At 37.7% G+C, this 20,532-nt stretch overlaps 1 protein-coding gene across 1 annotated transcript in view; it reads right to left on the bottom strand.

Moving 5' to 3' along the window:
• LOC138702752 (venom protease-like) overlaps positions 1-20,342 on the bottom strand; it is a 27,804-nt gene extending 7,462 nt beyond the window's left edge. The window contains exons 1-5 of the mRNA XM_069830049.1: positions 20,216-20,342; positions 18,533-18,652; positions 13,285-13,420; positions 3,632-3,795; positions 1-62 (exon numbers count right to left, since the gene is read on the bottom strand). The exon at positions 1-62 is cut by the window's left edge and continues 40 nt beyond it. Coding sequence (XP_069686150.1) covers positions 1-62; positions 3,632-3,795; positions 13,285-13,420; positions 18,533-18,652; positions 20,216-20,303 — 570 coding nt within the window. The 5' untranslated portion in view covers positions 20,304-20,342. The remainder of the gene's footprint in view (positions 63-3,631; positions 3,796-13,284; positions 13,421-18,532; positions 18,653-20,215) is intronic.
• Between the last annotated feature and the right edge of the window lie 190 nt (positions 20,343-20,532).

The following is a 20,532-nucleotide window of genomic DNA, read 5'->3' as shown; positions in this document are numbered from 1 at the left end:
GCCGACGAAGTCCTTACTTCGTATCTCAGGCGCGAGCGGCAGGCAGATGGGTCGAATCAAAGCTAAAGTAATAGGAGAATTAGTAACATGTACTATCAGCAAAGAGTACAGAAATTGAATGCAGTCTGAAAATCTGAGTGTGTGTTTGTGTTTTTTTTTTTTTCGGGGGTTTTCCCCACTCGCAAAGAAGAATGCTGGATTTGAATTTACTTTCCATCTACCCTGAACATTCTGTCCGTTATCTCTGTTATGTGTTCGTGTTGTCTTTAGGAGGCGATCCTTGTGTCGAGTTGATCTCTCACCAGGGAAGTCCCTTCGTTGTCCATGTCTCGTGCGTGACACATAGGAATTATTATCCCTCCTCTACGTGCCCAGAAAGGAGGTCAAACACACGATTTTTGTATTACTGATACTAAAAAAGTGGTTTTAGATACACCGCCTGTCTGTGTACAGCGATTGCTCCTAAACTATTGGACAGATTTTATGTCCAGTGTTTACGAGTCAATTTATGAAAGGTTTCTTTTTCACTGCAGCAGTAATAATTATAGGCATGCCCATATTTTGCTAGGGACTGCATAGCAGATACATTCCTATACGATTATTGCATTTGCTGTATGTTATCTTCCTTGTTATGCATAGGGAAATAATATGTAATTATTTTGGAATATAAATTATTCCCCTTTCTAAATATTTCTAATATGTCCATATCCATACACTACTCCACCGATTTAGTAGAATGCGTTTGAATCTAAAGGCGCGTCTCCTCTATTAAACATTTAACAGCAACATGTTGAATGTTAAATTGTTTACCGTTAACATCCCAACATGTTGATTGAACATGTTCCCAACATGTTGATTGAACATGTTAATGCTAATTTCATTTAACACTTTGTCCACACTGTTAAACATGTTAAACTTGCGATGAAAGAGTAATGGACCGGAGGAAAATTCTCTCCGGCGCCGGGATTTGAACCCGGGTTTTCAGCTCTACGTGCTGATGCTTTATCCACTAAGCCACACCGGATACAACCTCGGCGTCGGAAAGAGTGCACCTTAGCACATGTGTGGACTTCGGTCCTATGTTCATAGACATCTATGACGTAGTGCAGAGGGCGGCCACTAGAGGGAACCCAAGAGTTGGAACTCAATCAGAGACAATTCTTTCCGACGCCGAGGTTGTATCCGGTGTGGCTTAGTGGATAAAGCATCAGCACGTAGAGCTGAAAACCCGGGTTCAAATCCCGGCGCCGGAGAAAATTTTTCTCCGTTCCATTACTCTTTCATCGTATGATGACGCAGAATATCTGCATGGAAATATCATATGTACTTCCGTACATTGAAATAATATATGTTAAACTTGACTTTCTTTGCATAGTCCACCATAAACAGTCTATCAGATTTTAATATAGATAGTGTTTTATTTTCAAACCTTGGACAATGGACTCAGATGATGATATGACTTTTGTAATTGCCTCTATTGCTTGTTACAAGGCTTTGAAAAGGAAGAAAATGAGAATGTGGATGCGGCAATATCTTAGTAAAAGACACAATGCAGGATACATTCTAAACGGCTTAAAGTGGAATACAGTATCGATTTGGATTCAAAAACTTGCTGAGAATGTCAGAGCACGGATTTTAATATAGTGCTGCAAAAATACTTCCTGTTACATCAAAGAAATACACAATTTAAGAGCAGCCATTTCATCTCAATTAAAAAATTACAGCGCGATTGATTATCATAGGACCTACGACATGATAGATGTTAAAGGAGTGGGTAATATCGTATAATTATTCTTTCCGAAGTTTTACGAACGTTAACATACATCACCAAATACGACCATTACTGACGTCAACATAGCATTAACGTTTAGCGTACGACGAGAGTGCGAAAACTCTCTATTGTATTCTCGAGAACAGTTAAATAATAATTCCAGTTCTCTAAAACAGTCGGCCTTCTTAGTTTCGCCCATGTATTCTTTTGCAGACACATCCCACAAACAAGGCCTTTCCATCAGTGCATTAATTTTATTCTAATGTATTTTCTTTCGTCCACTCCATTACTTCGAACAACTTACAGCCAACACCAAGGACCAATGATAGTATAAAAATGATCAAGATATGCGCCACAAAATCGGAACTTATAGTTGTTGCTATGGAAACTGTACGAACTTTGCCGAACTGTACCGACGCTGCACGAGCAAATGAATTGACTTGACATGTTTTCCATTTCTGCTGGAAAACACACCAACATGTTAAAAGTGTTAAATTCAACATACTTTAGTTAACATGTTAAGTCAATTGAGACTTGAAATGTCTATATACATGTTAAATTCAACATGTTATATGTAACATGTTGTTGTTAAATGGTTAATAGTGGAGACGCGCCTTAAAGGAAGCATCAAAACAGTACAACGTGGTCTGTTGTGACGAGAATCCAAGCCCCCGCATACCGGTAAGGCATCATGTCACAAACACGTTCACGTCTGAGTATTTCTGATAAAGTAAATATTATTCAACACCTTGAAAACGGGGCAAATATTAACGATATTGCTGTAGAGTTTCAGGTAATATTTATTTATTTCCTTATTTACCAACAATCAGCTTTATAATTTTAAATATTAAGCTCGTTCTCATAGAAGTTGTCACGTAGCATTTCCAATTGTTTGCTTTCATATTTTCAAACCTTACTGTTACAATTTTGTGCTACACTTGTTTATTATTGTAGGAGAAAGAAATTTGAGTGATGAACAGTCAGTTATTGTCAGGTGACAGAAGGTATGAGATCGGTTAGCTAGAATGCCTAAATTCAGTAAACCATTGAAAAATAAACTTCATGCTTACGTTAGTGAATTTAGTGCCCATGTGTTTTCAACCGATGGAACAGTTTTGTTTTGTAAGGTTTGTAAAAAGACAGTTAATCACGAAAAAAAGTATTTTATAAGTCAACATGTGTCACCTACGAAGTAAATATGTGAGTTATGTTGATATAATTTAAATTTATTGCTAAAATATTATGGCTTTAAAAATTTATAATGCCTTTTTCAAAGATTATTGTGGGTTTTTTACGTTTTTATTGCCTTTTTTGCTTGCCTATTTTAACTGTTGTAAATGCCTAAACATCCGGGCTCTATCTACGACATAACCACTCGAATGGACAATGTTAATTCAGGTTCTCAAATTATGGTAACCCTAACAATTCGTAACTATAGTCGCGACGCTGTTATTCCCGACGTGACTCCTCCTCTTTGCTTACGTCTTAAGAAGTGAAGACTCTATAAAGTCTAGGTAGGTTGTATCGTTCGCAATTTTTGTTCTTTCATTGCCGAGCTACCATACGAGGAATCTATTTGCCACACCGTTAAACATTATCATGTCGTAGCTGCTATGATAATAAATCAAACGCACTGTAATTCAGCAAATAATTGGGAGCAAATAACGTCCTCGTGTGCTTTCTGCGAACGCAAACGAAAGAGCCAAAATGGCGGGCGATTATATTAAGTATTTATCGAGCCTTAAGAAATGAATAACGTCTTCAACAGCGAATCACAAGACGCACACGTTTAAATGTAGCCGACCTGGAACGCGATTGGCTGCCGGAAATTAGAGCGACGGGACTATATAGGCTACTCACTTGTGAAATTAACTTCATCCCTCAGTTCCAAGATGGCGATGTCATTTACTAATGTTTTCGGCTCGTAGTCCTCGTGTACGATCCTTCTTGATATCGGGACATCTAGCGGCGTGGCACCGTCTTGGTCGTTGTCCAGTTCGAGTTCCCCAAGTCTTACCGCATACCTTAATGGCAGAGCGCTCTGTTAAATAGGGGAGACTGTTGTACCTTTAAACACTTTTCACATTTTATTTTTTTTTAATTTTGGTAAATTACATTTTTTAAATAAAAAAATATATTAAGTAATTATTGAAGATTCCTTTATAACTTCGTGTATATATTTTCCTGTTCTACACATCTATTAAGGATGGAAAAAATAAAATGTAATATGTTCAAAGGTACAACAGGTTCTTATAGCTTAGAACATACCCTCTTGTAAGTTAGAACACATGTAATATAGGTGGGAATATAGTTGTAAAAACTGACAATCATATTTAAAATGTATTTGCCATCATTAGACTTCGTTGAATTGCCACACGCAGCATGCAATCAGGTTGCCGATATACGGTAGTATAGAAGAGCTGAGCGACCGCCCGGTCTCGTAGTATAAGCAGTTCATGTTAAGAGATGTGACCGGTCCAAATAGATAGAGCAGCTACAGCTAATGTATACCTATGTAAGCACTTGTTTTTGCATTACTGTGGTTGGAATAGTCAATGATTAACATTTTTTCAGTGCAGACAAGAATTCAATCAAACATACTACAATGAGAGTGTTGCTGTTCCAAACAATTGCCCCTGGAATACCCTTACCCCCGCAGCCAATTTGACCCGTTGGGAAACGTGGTTGGATGCTGTTAAATATTATTCAGAAAATTACGGCAAAATAATGGAGGTAATTGATGCATTGGATAGCACAGACAGTTCCGCTGTTGCAGCTGTAAAATCATTGCCTTCTGAACAGCTATTGGAGGATATTCTGTTCATTGATTCTAATTTTAAAATCGTGTGCAAAAGCATCACCCTGTTAGAATCGTATAAATTACAACTCTCAGAAGCCCTTAATATAGTGGATAAAGTATCACAAACCGTTATCCAAAATAACAATTCACTAATTTCAGAAAAAGTGAAATGTAAGTTGAGAAACATTATTGTTAAAAATTCTGCCTTTTGACAACTTCGTATTATAAATGATGTACTATCAGGTCACGACAAGATGTCTGAAGTTGGTGTACTAGAAAGTAGTGACTTTCCGTTCTTCAAATATGCACCTACTACATCGTGTGATGTTAAACGTACATTTTCCCAATATAAAAACTATTCACATGACCATCGGAGGAGGTTCACTTTGCAGTCGCTCAAAATGTACGTAACTCTTCACTGCAATGCACATATTCAAGGATGATGTTAGTATATTACATTAAATTTTAAGAGTTGATATAATCTCACTACAAAATAATTGTGTATTTACATATATAGACATTTCCTACTTCAATGATCATTCATTATATATCTTGAATGCAGGATACAGGTTTTATTGTAACCGCAGTATACTGCTCAGTGTTTATATCAGAGGCATACTCCATTCGTTGCACATCCCCTTCTCATACAGTCTATACCGCGTGCGTAGTAAACCTTACGATTCTCGTGGCAATTCCATGAAGTCTAGCCATCATAAACCAGAGCAGGCTTCTCTGATTTAGATTTTATTTCCTGGAGGAACAAGAATTGCTTCTACAGCTTTCTTCAAGGCATCCGGATCAATTGGAAGCCTCTTAACTCCAGACTTACTTCGTGACATGATCTTAAAATAAAAGAAAGACAAAACCAATAGTATTATGTACCTTGGAACATGTTCCATGGTGCAAGGTGTTCTCTGTTCAAAGGTACAAGAGGGTGCACATTTAAGCAAATATGGCTACCAAAACTAGAGATTCGAATGAATCATGGAAATTATAATGTGTTATTACTCACCAGATGACACGGAACACATTTTACTTGATAGATATTAACAAATACAATCTGGTTTTATGTTAGATAACATATATTAACGAACGAAATGCTTACTTTTGGTACTAAAAAAGATTATTTCGTTCACAGAACTCACACTTTGCACTAAATCAAACCGAAACTACGACCAGAGCTACTTAGCGGCTTTCCCTACAATACAGGGTGTTTCAAAAATAGAGGACATAATTTCAGGTATGTATTCCCCATATGTAGACAGTACGAAAAGTTCATTACAACAGGTGTCCGGAAATGCTTGGTTTCCGAGTTATGGCCTTCAAAACAGTAATATTCACCGGAACGTTTTTTTTCCCGTAGGTAGCTGTCTTTACAATAGATGTTCAAAATGTCCACCTCCTGCTAAAATGTCCACCTCCTGATTGAATACAGGCCTCACATCGATGTCTCATGGCCCTGCGGACACGATCCCAAATTCCAGGAGTATTGCGAATTTCCTCACAACCTGCCACAATTCGATTCCGAAGGGATTCCATGTCAGGCACCGGAGACGAATACAATAATGATTTTAAATGGCCCCACAAGTAGAAATCAATAGGGTTGAAATCAGGTGAGCGTGGAGGCCAAGCAATTGGGCCACCTCTACCTATTCATCGATTAGGGCACCTCTCCTGGTACAAACGACGAGCCAGCGCAGCATTGCCGTCCGCCTTACCGTACATGAAGTGCACTTCTGCCTGGTCCTGATTTCAGTACATGTTGCAAGTACAACGCCAAACACAACACTCAGTGTACTCTTCGTCTCGGAATCAACTGTTAGAGTGTCCTCTGTTAATATCTTCTGTCACGGCACCTATCTGCGGGAAGAAAAACGTTCCGGTGAATATCACTGTTTTGAGGACCATAACTCGGAAAGCAAGGATTTTCGGACACATGTTGTAATGAACTTTTTGTATTGTCTACATGTGAGGAATACATACCTGAAATTATGCCCTCTATTTTTGAAACACCCTGTATATCTTCAGTTTGAGTCCTCTAGGTAGCAGGAAAAAATAAAAAACAAAAAATGTTCAAAGGTACACTATGCTAAAGGGACAACAGTCTCCCCTATTCTGTGCATAGTGACAACTTGATATAAGACAATGCCTTCAACTCTGTTATTGCACTTAGAGTATTTTAAGTAGTTTTTCTTGAGACAGTGGACTGCTAACTTGCAGATCTCAATTTATCTAGAGAAAACTGATAGTACTGAGAGCTGTGGTAGCTAGGAGACTAATAAAATGTATTTAATGATAAGTTTTTAATACTTCATAGTAAGAATAATGTTTTTTCCTTGTAAATCCCAAACTAAAATAATTTACCTATACACGTTAAAATAACACACAAAGTATAAAATTATGATTGTAGCCTCATTATAACAAATAACAATGAACATTTTCATTTTATCAAAAGAAATACTCCTTTTATGTTCAGAAGAAAAAAACAATATTTGTACTCTGAAAATATTCGTTCTACGTCACAAGACGTTACTGGAGCAAATCTGAAATATGATACAGTATATCTTACTATCATCAGGTGAACAACTACTTTGTGAATTCAGTAGTGTATCTCGTATAGTAACGCGTTTTTGACGCTCTTGATTTAGATTAGCGGCGCGTTTTTGACGCTGTAGGTTGGGATGTTGCGTTTTTGATGCTCTAGGGGTGGCTTAGCGGCGTGTTTTTGACGCTCTAGGTTGGGATAGCGGCGGTTTTTTTGACGCTGCAGTTGTAGGTTAGCGGCGCGATTTTTAACGCTCTAGGTTTGAGTTAGCGGCGCGGTTTTGACGCTCTCGACGTGGGTTAGCGGCGCGGTTTTGACGCTCTAAACTTGGGTTCAAATCACGTTTTTAACGCTCTACTGTTGGGTTAGCGGCGAGGTTTCCACACTCTAGTTTTGGGTTGGCGACTCGTTTTTGACGCTGCAGGCGTGGGTTAGCGGCGCCTTTTTGGCGCTCCGGGTTTGGGTTAGCGGTGTGGTTTTGACGCTATGGGCTTAGGTTAACGTGCTTTTTTGACGCTATAGAGTTGGATTAGCGTCACGTTTTTGACGCTCTAGGTATGGGATAGCTGCGCTTTATTGACGCTGTAGATTTGGGTTAGTGACGCGGTTTTGACGCTCTGGTGTTGGTTTAGCGGCGCGTTTTTGACGCTCTAGTGTTGGATTAGCGGCGCGTTTTTGACGCTCTAGAATTGGGTTAGCGACTCGTTTTTGACGCTCTTGATCTGGATTAGCGTCGCGTTTTTGACACTATAGATTTCGGTTGTTGCGTTTCTGACGCTTCTGGTGTGCCTTAACGGTATGCATTTGACGCTCTAGGTTTGTGATAGCGGCGCATTTTTTAAGCTCTGTTGTTGGGATAGCAGCGTGGTTTTGACGCTCTTTGCTTGGGTTAGTGGCGCGTTTTTGACTCTCTAGAGTTGGGTTAGCATCACGTTTTTGACGCTCTAGTGTTGGGTTAGCGAATCGTTTTTGACGCTTTTGTTTTGAATTAGCGTCTCGTTTTTGACGCTGTAGGTTTGGGTTGTTGCGTTTCTGACACTTCTGGTGTGCCTTAACGGTGTTCATTTGACGCTCTACGTTTGTGATAGCGGCGCATTTTTTACTCTCTGCTTTTGTGTTAGCGGCGCGTTTTGACGCTCCATATTTGGGTTAGCAGCGTGGTTTTGACGCTCTTGGCTTGGGTTAGCGGGCGCGTTTTTGACGCTCTGTTGTTGGGTTAGCGACTCGTTTTTGACGCTCTTGATTTGGATTGGCAGCGCGTTTTTGCCGCTGTAGGTTTAGCTTGTTTCTTTTCTGACGCTCTAGGGGTGGCTGAGCGGCGTGTTTTTGACGCTCTAGGTGTGTGATAGTGGCGCGTTTTTGACGCTCTGGTGTTGGGTTACCGACGCGATTTTGACGCTGCAGGTGTGGATTAGCGGCGTGTTTTTGACGCTCTAGAGTTGGGTTAGCATCACGTTTATGTGCTCGTGTTGGGTTAGCGGCTTGATTTTGACAGTCTAGGTTTGGGTTAGCGTACGTTTTATGACGCTCTTGGGTTAGGTTAGTGACGCTGTTTTGACGGTTTGATGTTGGTTTAGCGGCGCACTACAATCAACTATCCATATGCTAAGCGGCAGCTAATGTTTTGGTAGCATCGTGATGGCGGCTGTCCCCAAGCCCGGCTTCATTTCCAAGTTGTTTTTGTCTACTCTATGTATTCTGTGCTCGCTGGTTTAATAAACTAGTGTGAGAAATGAAGTTTTGCCTATTTAAGGGTTTTAACACATTCTATTACCGAACTTTATACCGGCTACACATTATTGGAAACCAACTTAATTTTCGAGGCTGATATCGGTCCTGGAATTGGAATATGTTTCTAGTAATTCTCTGTATTACTTCAGAATATGAAAGTGCCTTATAGGCTGGTCAATATGAAAACAACTTCCGTTTTGTAAGAGATTTGGAATTCTAACTTCTCACAAGCAAATGTTCTGATGGGGGCAGATAAAAAAGTTAAATTTTTTTCTTCCACCATGTTAATAATGTCAAAAGAAGTGCTTATACAAATTTTGGCCACTCGACCGCAATTACGAGGGCCGTAAAAAGATAAGTTCGCCAGGGGCCGCTAACAGGAAAAAAACACAATTTCATTGGACAAATTTATTGCAAAGGACACAGCAATTGTTGAGCTATTTTTCAACATATTTTCCATCGGAATTGAGACATTTCTCATATCATGGGATCGACAGAGAGAGGTGCAGACACAGTCAAAGGCTGGAGCCGATCTGAGGCGGCTGACTTGTAAGACAAAAATTGATCCCATGGTATGACAAATGTCTCAATTCCAGTGGGGATAAGTTGACAAATAGCGCAACAATTGCTGTATCTGTTTCAATAAATATTTCCATGCAATTGTGCTTTTTTTATATAAACGTCCCCAGGGAAAATCACTTTCTGGACGACCTTGTAATTGCGGTCGAGTGGCAAAAATTTGTATAAGCACTTCTTTTGACATTATTAACATGGTGGAAGAAAATAATTTAACTTTTTTATCTGCATCCATCAGAACGTTTCAGTGGCGGCTCCTGCATATTTCTTAAGAGGAGGAAAGAAGTTAACAGCGCAAAATTACACCTTCTTGAGAGAAACAAGCTACAAATTCGCCTACATGCATACATGTAAGACCAGGTAGTGTTAGGGTTGGCCTTCCTCCCGTTTGTATAGCAATAATCTGTTTTTGTAAACTGAGTTTCCTAAATTGTCAAAAATATAATATGTCCATTCATTCTTGAATAATTGCACAAATTAACAATTACAAGTAAATTTACGACCTCACAGAATTTTTCACGCACACTACAGCATCACACGTGTTGGAAGAGACCAGATACTAACACGTAACCGGAACCGTTTTACGGAAATGAGAATGAGAAATAATCAGTTAGGAAAGCGAGAACACTGCACCCACCCACGTGGTCTGTGTTGCCACATGTACATTTTACAAGTTCAGTATCACATGCTTTTGAAGAATGTCAGTTCTTGTAAAGTCATACTACCATTATTGTTCAAAGCTGCCGGTGACCGATGAATTTTTTATGTTAAAAATAATGTAGTTTGCAGTACTTTCAATTTCAAAGATATTTGTGCAAAAATTGACAACTTGGCTGTTGTCCTGTCTAGTAGACAATGAATGGAAGTGAATTTCAGGGACCAAAAAGATCTGCGATACTAATGTAGAACTACTTCCTCTTTGTTTTATATAAATCCAACTTCAACTTTCAGATATCCTCGAAAGTTTCAAACCATGAATAGTAGCTTTTATAAAGTGCAATGAATAATATATTTTGATCTGTAATTTAAAAAGAAAAATTATATGGTGTCTTTCACAGCTTTGCGTTAAAACTGTTTTTATTGTGTCTCCTCCTAGATGTGTTATAGTCTGGTTGAATGCAGCGTCGTTAGATGGCAGCGGTAGCGAGCTTGCTGCATGACCAGTCGGTTTCTATTTCCTGCCCATGCGCTGATTCAGAGGAGGATCTCCTCCCTCTCCGTTCATTTACTTGCTTTAAAACTCTGCTTCTTTCTTTGACCGCTAACGCGCTGTTGTCTATGTGTGTTAACTGCAGTAAAGGAGGAATGGATTGACATTCCTCCACACAAGCAATCTCGCATCCTTCTCACAGTTTTCTAGTAGCACATGAGTGCGCGTAGCTAAAAACTCGATCAACCGGATCTTCCTCGAATTTCAAAGCATATATTTCATTTGGTGTTTATATTCAAAAGAAGAAAAATTGTGAGGAGGACGTTCCTCCCTTCCTTCCCCCGAGGAACCGCCACTGGAACGTTTGCTTGTCAGTCTATGTAATTGAATAGAAATCTGATTGCTGGCATGTGTCTATCTGATCTGTTGTTTGGGCCATTTTTCTTTAATTTTTTAATTTTGGTATTGAGGAGCCATATGGTCCACCACGAAGACATCCCTTATCTCTTATCCCATTCCTCCAGGTAAGATCATTCCCAATCACAACCTCTGACTGCGCTAAGGTTCGCTATGTATTCCGTTTGCGAGCGGACAACCCCACTCAGCCCAAACCAGCTCCTCTTCGCTGAGATCGTGACGGAATGATGTGGATACCTAACAAGGGGAAACGGGAGAACCCAGAGTAAAACCCCAACTGCGACCTTGTACGTTACAAGTGTCACTACTGATTAAAAATATCCCGGAAACGGGATTCAAAACCAGACCGCCTGGAAGACAGGTCGGTGGTTCAGTCCACTCGGCCAATGCAAGGACGATAGGACCTAGAGTCGTGCACAACCGGTTACGAAAAATAGAAATTAAATATTGCTATTGAACGCCTGGCGCTATAGTCAGTATGCAAAGCTCTCTCATCTCGCGGAGTGTCTCAGTATTCGGTTTATCGAATATTCGAGTTTTTTCTCATTCTTTGTGGGTGGCAAAGACAGTCCACAATGAACCATGCAGGAGTTGTAAGAGCCCTTGCAAGGACGCGTTTATCATCGTGTAGGCCTACCATTTAATTGATAATTCTTCCTCCCTCAGTAACAATCAATCAAACAATCAATCATCCATCGATTCATCCATCATCCATTCATCCATCCATCAACTCATTGATTTATTCGTACATCGATTGATTGATTGATTGATTCATTCATTAGTTGATTCATTCATAGATTCATTGATTCATTTATCCAGTCCAGGTATTACAGTTGGGTACCTTCAAGGACAACAACATGCTTCGTTGAAGTACAAGCATTTGAGCTTCAGAGTACTTTTCTTTTTGTTATTAACACTCTATCTTCTTAAAAATTATTTATTAATGAAATAATAATGCAGGTTTTTAGGGTAATTAAAGGCATTATACGAGTATATTAACAACTACTGTTTTAGAGGTATGCATTTTGAGTTTGAAATGTAAATATTATTACACTAGAATGCAGACCTGTGTACTTAATAATAATAATAATAATAATAATAATAATAATAATAATAATAATAATAGGCCTAATGTTTTATTTTCGCTGGCAGAGTGAAGGCCATAAGGCCTTCTCTTCCACTCAACCAGCCTTAATCAATACAATACATATTTAAATTACGAATATTTACACTACACTTAAAAGGTTCTCCAGCAATATTCTTCAGTTAAGTTTTAAGGACTAGTAGACTACATATTTATTTAAATTTAGATAAACCTATAAGGTAAAGTAGTAACTTAATCATTTATGAGTTAATTTAATTCAATGAATTATAATTAATTTGAGATAGCTAGTAAAATGATGAAAATTAATTTAATATAAGCTTACTAGAACTTTGTTACAGGGAGAATATATATATATATATATAAATCTAAAATATATTTCTATAATGAAAATATTAATGTAACTGCCATTAGAGGTTATTTCTTCTTCTCTTTAATAAGTAATTGTAATTTATTTTATTCTTGCATTTCTTTACGCACCAGATTTCATATTCTGCATTACACTTATTTCCTTTTTTGTTACCAGTGTCCATTTACTCATTTATATATATATATTTTTTATTGGGTTATTTTACGACGCTGTATCAACATCTAGGTTATTTAGCGTCTGAATGATATGAAGGTGATAATGCCGGTGAAATGAGTCCGGGGTCCAGCACCGAAAGTTACCCATCATTTGCTCGTATTGGGTTGAGGGAAAACCCCGGAAAAAACCTCAAACAGGTAACTTGCCCCGACCGGGATTCGAACCCGGGCCACCTGGATTCGCAGCCAGACGCGCTGACCGTTACTCCACAGGTGTGGACATTTATATATTAGTTATGAAGATAAGTGTATTAAAGTGTCCAATCAATAATATTGTAGGCCTATATCAAGCAAACACATTTTTTAATAAGACAAAGTGAATTTCCTTCAATTGCTACTCCGTCTGTGTACTCAGAAAATGTCGTTTTCATGTATGATGAAGTGCGCCTGGTGTTCTATCTATCTGCAAAACATAAGGGGTAACCGGTTAAAAATCGAATATTCAGACGGTTCCCTGACCTTGACGGATGTTCTCTAACCGGTTGTAAGCGCTATTTTGCAGCTCTCTGATAGGACCGTTACATTGCTGCGAAACGTTCAGAGTAGTTTCTTAACTGCTGCAGTCATTTCCATTTCCGTAACAATAACTTATTGACACTGTACTCACAGTGTGGTCCACCCATATACGCAGTGTCCAGCCGTTAGGACGTGGCGATGCGTAATGAGGCTGCCGTCGCACTTGAAGTCCAGACCTATCTCGTAGAACGACACGTAGCCCAACAACGCCATCCACGGCCACGCACCTTCGGCACACACAAGAATGTACGAGTATTATGTGTGTAAATAGAATCTTATGTACAGCGTGTTTCCGAGGTGGTGTTACAAACTTTCAGGGATGATGGCGAAGGGCACATGTATCAATTTGAGATAAGGAACCCTGGTCCGGAAATGACCGAGTCGAAAATTACAAGCAGAAATAGTTCTGTGGAAATGAAATAATTTTCTTCCTCTGTACACCTTATTTATGTGTATTATTTATCTGTACATCTTACACATACTGTATTCATCTGACGTTGTTTACGTTGTCTACTTACAGCAGTGATCGCCAAAAGCTGTGTCGCGACACATGCCCCTGCCTCCACTCAAGCGTAACCATGGCATCATATCCCCACCCTCTGTTTACAGTCATCACTTCGATATAAGTAAAGACATTTATCAGCAGCGGACGTACGCATGTAATGTTACAAGTGTGTAAGATAATATGTTTCGATGTCTTTTCCAAAACAGATAATAAGTAAAAACTTAATTTTAAGGAGCATGGAAGGAAAAGTATTTATTTTGTGCAGATAGCAAAAATATGATATACTTAATTTGTTGTAAAATTTTGAATGAAGTTTAAAAGAACAATGTACGTTGTCATTATTATTCTTGTTATGAAGACTACCACGCCCTTACCTGTAACTTGAATACTTCATTAATAAACCAACAATAAAAAGTATCGGTTTCTATGTCTTAATCGGGGTAAAATACTTCGACGTTTTTTTCGACGTATGTAGTGTAATTTATATATTTCATTAATAAATAAACAATAAAAAGTATTGGCTTCTATGTTATAATCGGTGTAAAATACTTCGACGTTTTTTTCGACGTATGTAGTGTAATTTGTATATTTCATTAATAAATAAACAATAAAAACTATTGGCTTCTATGTTTTAATCGGTGTAAAATACTTCGACTATTTTTCGACGTATGTAGTGTAATTTGTATATTTAATTAATAAATAAACAATAAAAAGTATTGGCTTCTATGTTTTAATCGGTGTAAAATACTTCGACGTTTTTTTCGACGTATGTAGTGTAATTTGTATATTTTTTTAATAAATAAACAATAAAAAGTATTGGCTTCTATGTTTTAATCGGTGTAAAATACTTCGACGTTTTTTTTTCGACGTATGTAGTGTAATTTGTATATTTCATTAATAAATAAACAATAAAAAGTATCGGTTTCTATGTCTTAATCGGGGTAAAATACTTCGACGTTTTTTTCGACGTATGTAGTGTAATTTGTATATTTCATTAATAAATAAACAATAAAAAGTATTGGCTTCTATGTTTTAATCGGTGTAAAATACTTCGACGTTTTTTTCGACGTATGTAGTGTAATTTGTATATTTCATTAATAAATAAACAATAAAAAGTATTGGCTTCCATGTTTTAATCGGTATAAAATACTTCGACGTTTTTTTCGACGTATGTAGTGTAATTTGTATATTTCATTAATAAATAAACAATAAAAAGTATTGGCTTCTATGTTTTAATCGGTGTAAAATACTTCGACGTTTTTTTCGATGTATGTAGTGTAATTTGTATATTTCATTAATAAATAAACAATAAAAAGTATTGGCTTCTATGTTTTAATCGGTATAAAATACTTCGACGTTTTTTTCGACGTATGTAGTGTAATTTGTATATTTTTTTAAAAAATAAACAAAAAGTATTGGCTTCTATGTTTTAATCGGTGTAAAATACTTCGACGTTTTTTTTCGACATATGTAGTGTAATTTGTATATTTCATTAATAAATAAACAATAAAAAGTATTGGCTTCTATGTTTTAATCGGTATAAAATACTTCGACGTTCTTTTCGACGTATGTAGTGTAATTTGTATATTTCATTAATAAATAAACAATAAAAAGTATTGGCTTCTATGTTTTAATCGGTGTAAAATACTTCGACGTTTTTTTCGACGTATGTAGTGTAATTTGTATATTTCATTAATAAATAAACAATAAAAAAGTATTGGCTTCTATGTTTTAATCGGTATAAAATACTTCGACGTTTTTTTCGACGTATGTAGTGTAATTTGTATATTTCATTAATAAAAAGTATTGGCTTCTATGTTTTAATCGGTGTAAAATACTTCGACGTTTTTTTCGACGTATGTAGTGTAATTTGTATATTTCATTAATAAATAAACAATAAAAAGTATTGGCTTCTATGTTTTAATCGGTATAAAATACTTCGACGTTTTTTTCGACGTATGTAGTGTAATTTGTATATTTCATTAATAAATAAACAATAAAAATATTGGCTTCTATGTTTTAATCGGTGTAAAATACTTCGACGTTTTTTTCGACGTATGTAGTGTAATTTGTATATTTAATTAATAAATAAATAATAAAAAGTATCGATTTCTATGTCTTAATCGGGGTAAAATACTTCGACGTTTTTTTCGACGTATGTAGTGTAATTTGTATATTTAATTAATAAATAAACAATAAAAAGAATCGGCTTCTATGTTTTAATCGGTGTAAAATACTTCGACGTTTTTTTCGACGTATGTAGTGTAATTTGTATATTTCATTAATAAATAAACAATAAAAAGTATTGGATTCTATGTTTTAATTGGTGTAAAATACTTCCACGTTTTTTTCTACATCTGAGTGTAATTTGAATATTTCATTAATAAATAAACAATACAAAATATCGGCTTCTGTGTCTTAATCGGAGTAAAATACTTCAACGTTTTTTGAAGTATGTAGTGTAATTTACAACTTCGTGACCAACCTGATACGTTTTTCTAATTTCAAATTACTGCTGATGGAAAGTACATGCTCTTTCTATGTTAAATAAGAAAATAAATTTATGTTATTTTATTAATAATACAAAAATAATTAATAGGAGGATAAAAAATTAACATGGGAAAAGTGTGTATAGTTAATAAGTAGAAGAATATTATATTGCTTTCGTTTTTTGGTCACAGTCCGTCTCTGCACTGTTATTCTCTGCATTACCTGAGGAGATACCCACTCCACCCCTCTCCCTGCGACAGTGGTGTGCGGGTTGCATTTCTATTACGTCACAATTTCGTGGTGTTTGGCAACCACTGGGGTAGAGTATTCCATTCAGTGCGCTGTCTGAGGGGTGGGGACAGGAAACTACACTAAAGCAATGCAGATAGCGTAATGTGTAACGGACATGGTCGGTCCTGATATGCACGTCTGTAGACAGCAGTGTATGTGTACAAGTTGCGGTGTCCAGTCGATCAGTCCTAGTGAAATGGAGGAGTACACGAGAGCGGAATATGTAGACCTGATTTTCGAATACGGATGAGCCAATGGAAACAGTAGACAAGCTCACAGATTGTATCGGGACAAGTACCCTCGTAGGAGACATCCGACCCATACGATTTTTCCACGACTGTTCCAAAGGTTAAGGGAAGTAGGGCACGTGGTGCCAAATTACAATTCCATTTCCACACAACTATTTTTGCTTATAAATTTCGACTCAGTCATTTTCGGACCAGGGTTCCTGATCTCAAATTGATTCATGTGCCCTTCGCCATCACCCCTGAAAGTTTGTAACACCACCTCGAAAACACCCTGTATATGTATGTCCATACATAAGTGCAGACGTACAAAGTGTTATACGGTAGTAGCGGAGGCAAGACCTGTCGTGTGACCTTATCATATCAAGACCAGGGTATGGAAGGAGAAGATATGTTTTAGTCTGGGATGAACTTCCGAGTCGGTAGATTCGTATAATATTACCCAACTCTCTTTCTGATAACTCATTCTTTGTCCTATCGCACAGCTCACATGCCAGGTCTCGCCTCCTCTTCTACAGGGTGTTTCAAAAATAGAGGGCATAATTCCAGATATGTATTCCCCATAAATAGACAATGCAAAAATTTCATTACAACATGTGTCCGGAAATGCTTGGTTTCCGAGTTCTAGCCTTCAAAACAGTGATATTCACCGGAACGTTTTTCTTCCCGCAGGTAGGTGTCGTGACAGAAGATATAAACAGAGGACACTCTGACAGTTAATTCCGAGACGAAGGATATATTGAGTGTTGTGTTTGCCGTCGTACTGTGCGACATGTACTCAAATCAGGTGGCATGTACGGTAAGGCGGACGGCAATGCTGCGCTGGCTCATCGTTCTGCCAGGAGAAGTACCCTGATCGACGGATAGGTAGAGGTGGCCCAATTGCTTGGCCTCCACGCTCACCTGATTTGAACCCTATCGATTTCTATTTGTGGGGCTATTTAAAAACATTGGTGTATTCGTCTCCGGTGCCTGACATGGAATCCCTTCGGAATCGAATTGTGGCAGATTGTGAGGAAATACGCAATGCTCCTGGAATTTGGGATCGTGTTCGCAGGGCCATGAGACATCGATATGAGGCCTGTATTCAAGCAGGAGGTGGACATTTTGAAACCTGCTGTAAAGGCAACTAACTGCGGAAAGAAAACCTTTCCTGTGAATATCACTGTTTTGAAGGCCATAACTCGGAAACCAAACATTTTAGGACATATGTTGTAATGAACTTTTTGTATTGCTTACATATGGGGAATACATACCTGAAATTATGCCCTCTATTTTTGAAACACCCTGTATAAAATATTTGAATGCAAAGATTTAATCAAAATATTGGGTCAGTTTCCTTGTTTCGGTCATGTGTGCAGCAAACTTAATACCACGTGCTCGCTAGAGTTCCTAAAACTGGTTTCACTTAAGGTAATATAAAATATCGGTTATTTTAAACAAAATAGGATCAAATTTCAAGAACACTGCAAAAACCAGCGCTCAAAGAGTATTCCAGCACTCTGCCTGTATGCTTCAATATCACACTTCTATCACCGGTTTCCTGACGTCTGACATACTGCCATATTTCACGTAATGGACATTGGACATACTTCAATCACATGTGTTGTACAAGATTTTTTTATCTATTTTCATCTCTTACTTACTTATGGCTTTTAAGGAACCCGGAGGTTCATTGCCTGCCTCACATAAGCCCGCCATCGGTCCCTATCCTGCGCAAGATTAATTCTGTTTAATATTCGAAAATTGTAACTTGATATTATCTTCAGCCCATGTAACAGCCGCTACTGTTACATGAACGCACTTACCTAGTTTAGACGGGTATCCTCCAACAATACGTCTGTCTTCCACTTCAGGTGCGACGATGCCGCATTCAAGCGATTCAAGCAATTCTGACACATTAAGCATCGCTCTTGAATTCTCCCCATCTAAGAGAGCAGAAAAAGACTTTAACAGAGTACAGTATTGCCACTTTATTTTCATACATACATACATACATACATACATACATGCAGTCGGCCTGGGTGGCGCAGTCGGCAGTGTGCTGGCCTTCTGTGCCCGAGGTTGCGGGTTCGATCCCGGCCCAGTTCGATGGCATTTAAGTGTGCTTAAATGCGACAGGCTCGTGTCAATAGATTTACTGGCATGTAAAAGAACTCCTGTGAGAAAAAAATTCCGGCACACCGGCGACGCTGATATAACCTCGGCAGTTGCGAGCGTCGTTAAATAAACCATATACTGGGTGTTCAGTTCAAAGTGTGTCATGGCTCGCTGTATGCCGTCATGTGGCTAGCCGATGAGCCTAGAGAATTCAATCTTCCTACACTTCCGCAAAGGCGAATTACCTATGTGGCAGAGAAGTTTCCTATCAAGTACGGCGTTCATTCTGAAGAGTACGTACCGATACGTGCGGTAACGCCGGTAGTGGCAGGAATGTGAACTGTTTGGAAACATGTACTGAGGTGAGTTTTTTTTTCTTACTGTCGGGATATGGGGAGAGAGTCAAGACGATTACTTACGTATTCATTGACATTAACTTCGACGGTCAACATGGACACGGAGCATTTGATTTGTATTGTGGAATGTTGCCGTACGCAACCGATGATAACAAATACCCTGCGTACGACTTGCCCGCGCAAAACACAGTTCGAAAGAGGTTATGGTAGCTCACAGACCGTACAGACTGCCATCTGTTGCTACGACGTTCAAGTTATACCATACACGTTCTCAAGTTCAGATTGAACGCCTTGAATATAGACAACTTCTCTGACATAAAAGCCGAAACTCGCTTCAAATCGCTGACTCACAACAATGACGTCATGACACACTTTGAAATGAACACCCAGTATTTTTACATACATACATACATACATACATAATCTACATTCCTACATATATATATATATATATATATATATATATATATATATATATATATATACAGAGTGTTTCAGAAATATTTTGACAAACCTTGGGGGCATGTTGAACTCAAAATATACTCAGTGCCTTTAAGAGAACAGTATATTTTGGTAATAAATGATTGAAAGAATTTTAGTTTTGTCCTTTAAATGTGGAAAAATTTGATCCCAACAAATGTAACATTTTAAAATTCCTTTTTAGAATGAAAATTTACATTCGTTCGGATCAAATTTCTGCATATTTAAAGAACAAAACTAAAATTCTTTCAACAATTTATCATAATACACTGCTCTCTTAAATTGTCTGAGCATATTGGGAATTAAATCAATGGCTTCCCCAAAACACGCCATGAAATGTTATAAAACCATTTCTATCTAGAAACGGAAGCAAAAACGAGCAAAGTTGTATTAAATTTTTTTTTGTGTGAAATATCTCAAAGAATAAGCCCTTGAAATTAATGACATTGGTTGCGGTTCATTCTGTATATAGACACATGGATTTATGGATCTATTATTTAGAAGTAGACCTACTTGTACTTATCGTTATACTGGAATTGGTTGAACTGTGCTCACCTGAATTTGAAACATTATCAGACGCAGTAAACTGGAAATATAGGACATGCAACATGAGAACTTTGGTCCATATTATCATCTGTAACATTCGACATGGTTTGAAAATTAGGTTGACAACATTTTTGGTTATAACATAAACCAACTTCCAAGCTAAATTATCTTCCAGTTAGAATGTAATGTATACTTACACTAACACAACACTCAGATGTTTATCGAAACTTTGACTCGAATACAAAGAGCGACAGGAGATATTCATCTGTTAATTAAAGCCGTTAACTGTTGCGTTACCATAGAGATGCTTGAGGTTTTAGGCCATC

Source organism: Periplaneta americana, chromosome 7 (assembly GCF_040183065.1).
Source record: "Periplaneta americana isolate PAMFEO1 chromosome 7, P.americana_PAMFEO1_priV1, whole genome shotgun sequence".
Taxonomy (NCBI): Eukaryota; Metazoa; Arthropoda; class Insecta; order Blattodea; family Blattidae; genus Periplaneta; species Periplaneta americana.
This window is presented reverse-complemented; position numbering and strand designations above follow the sequence as displayed.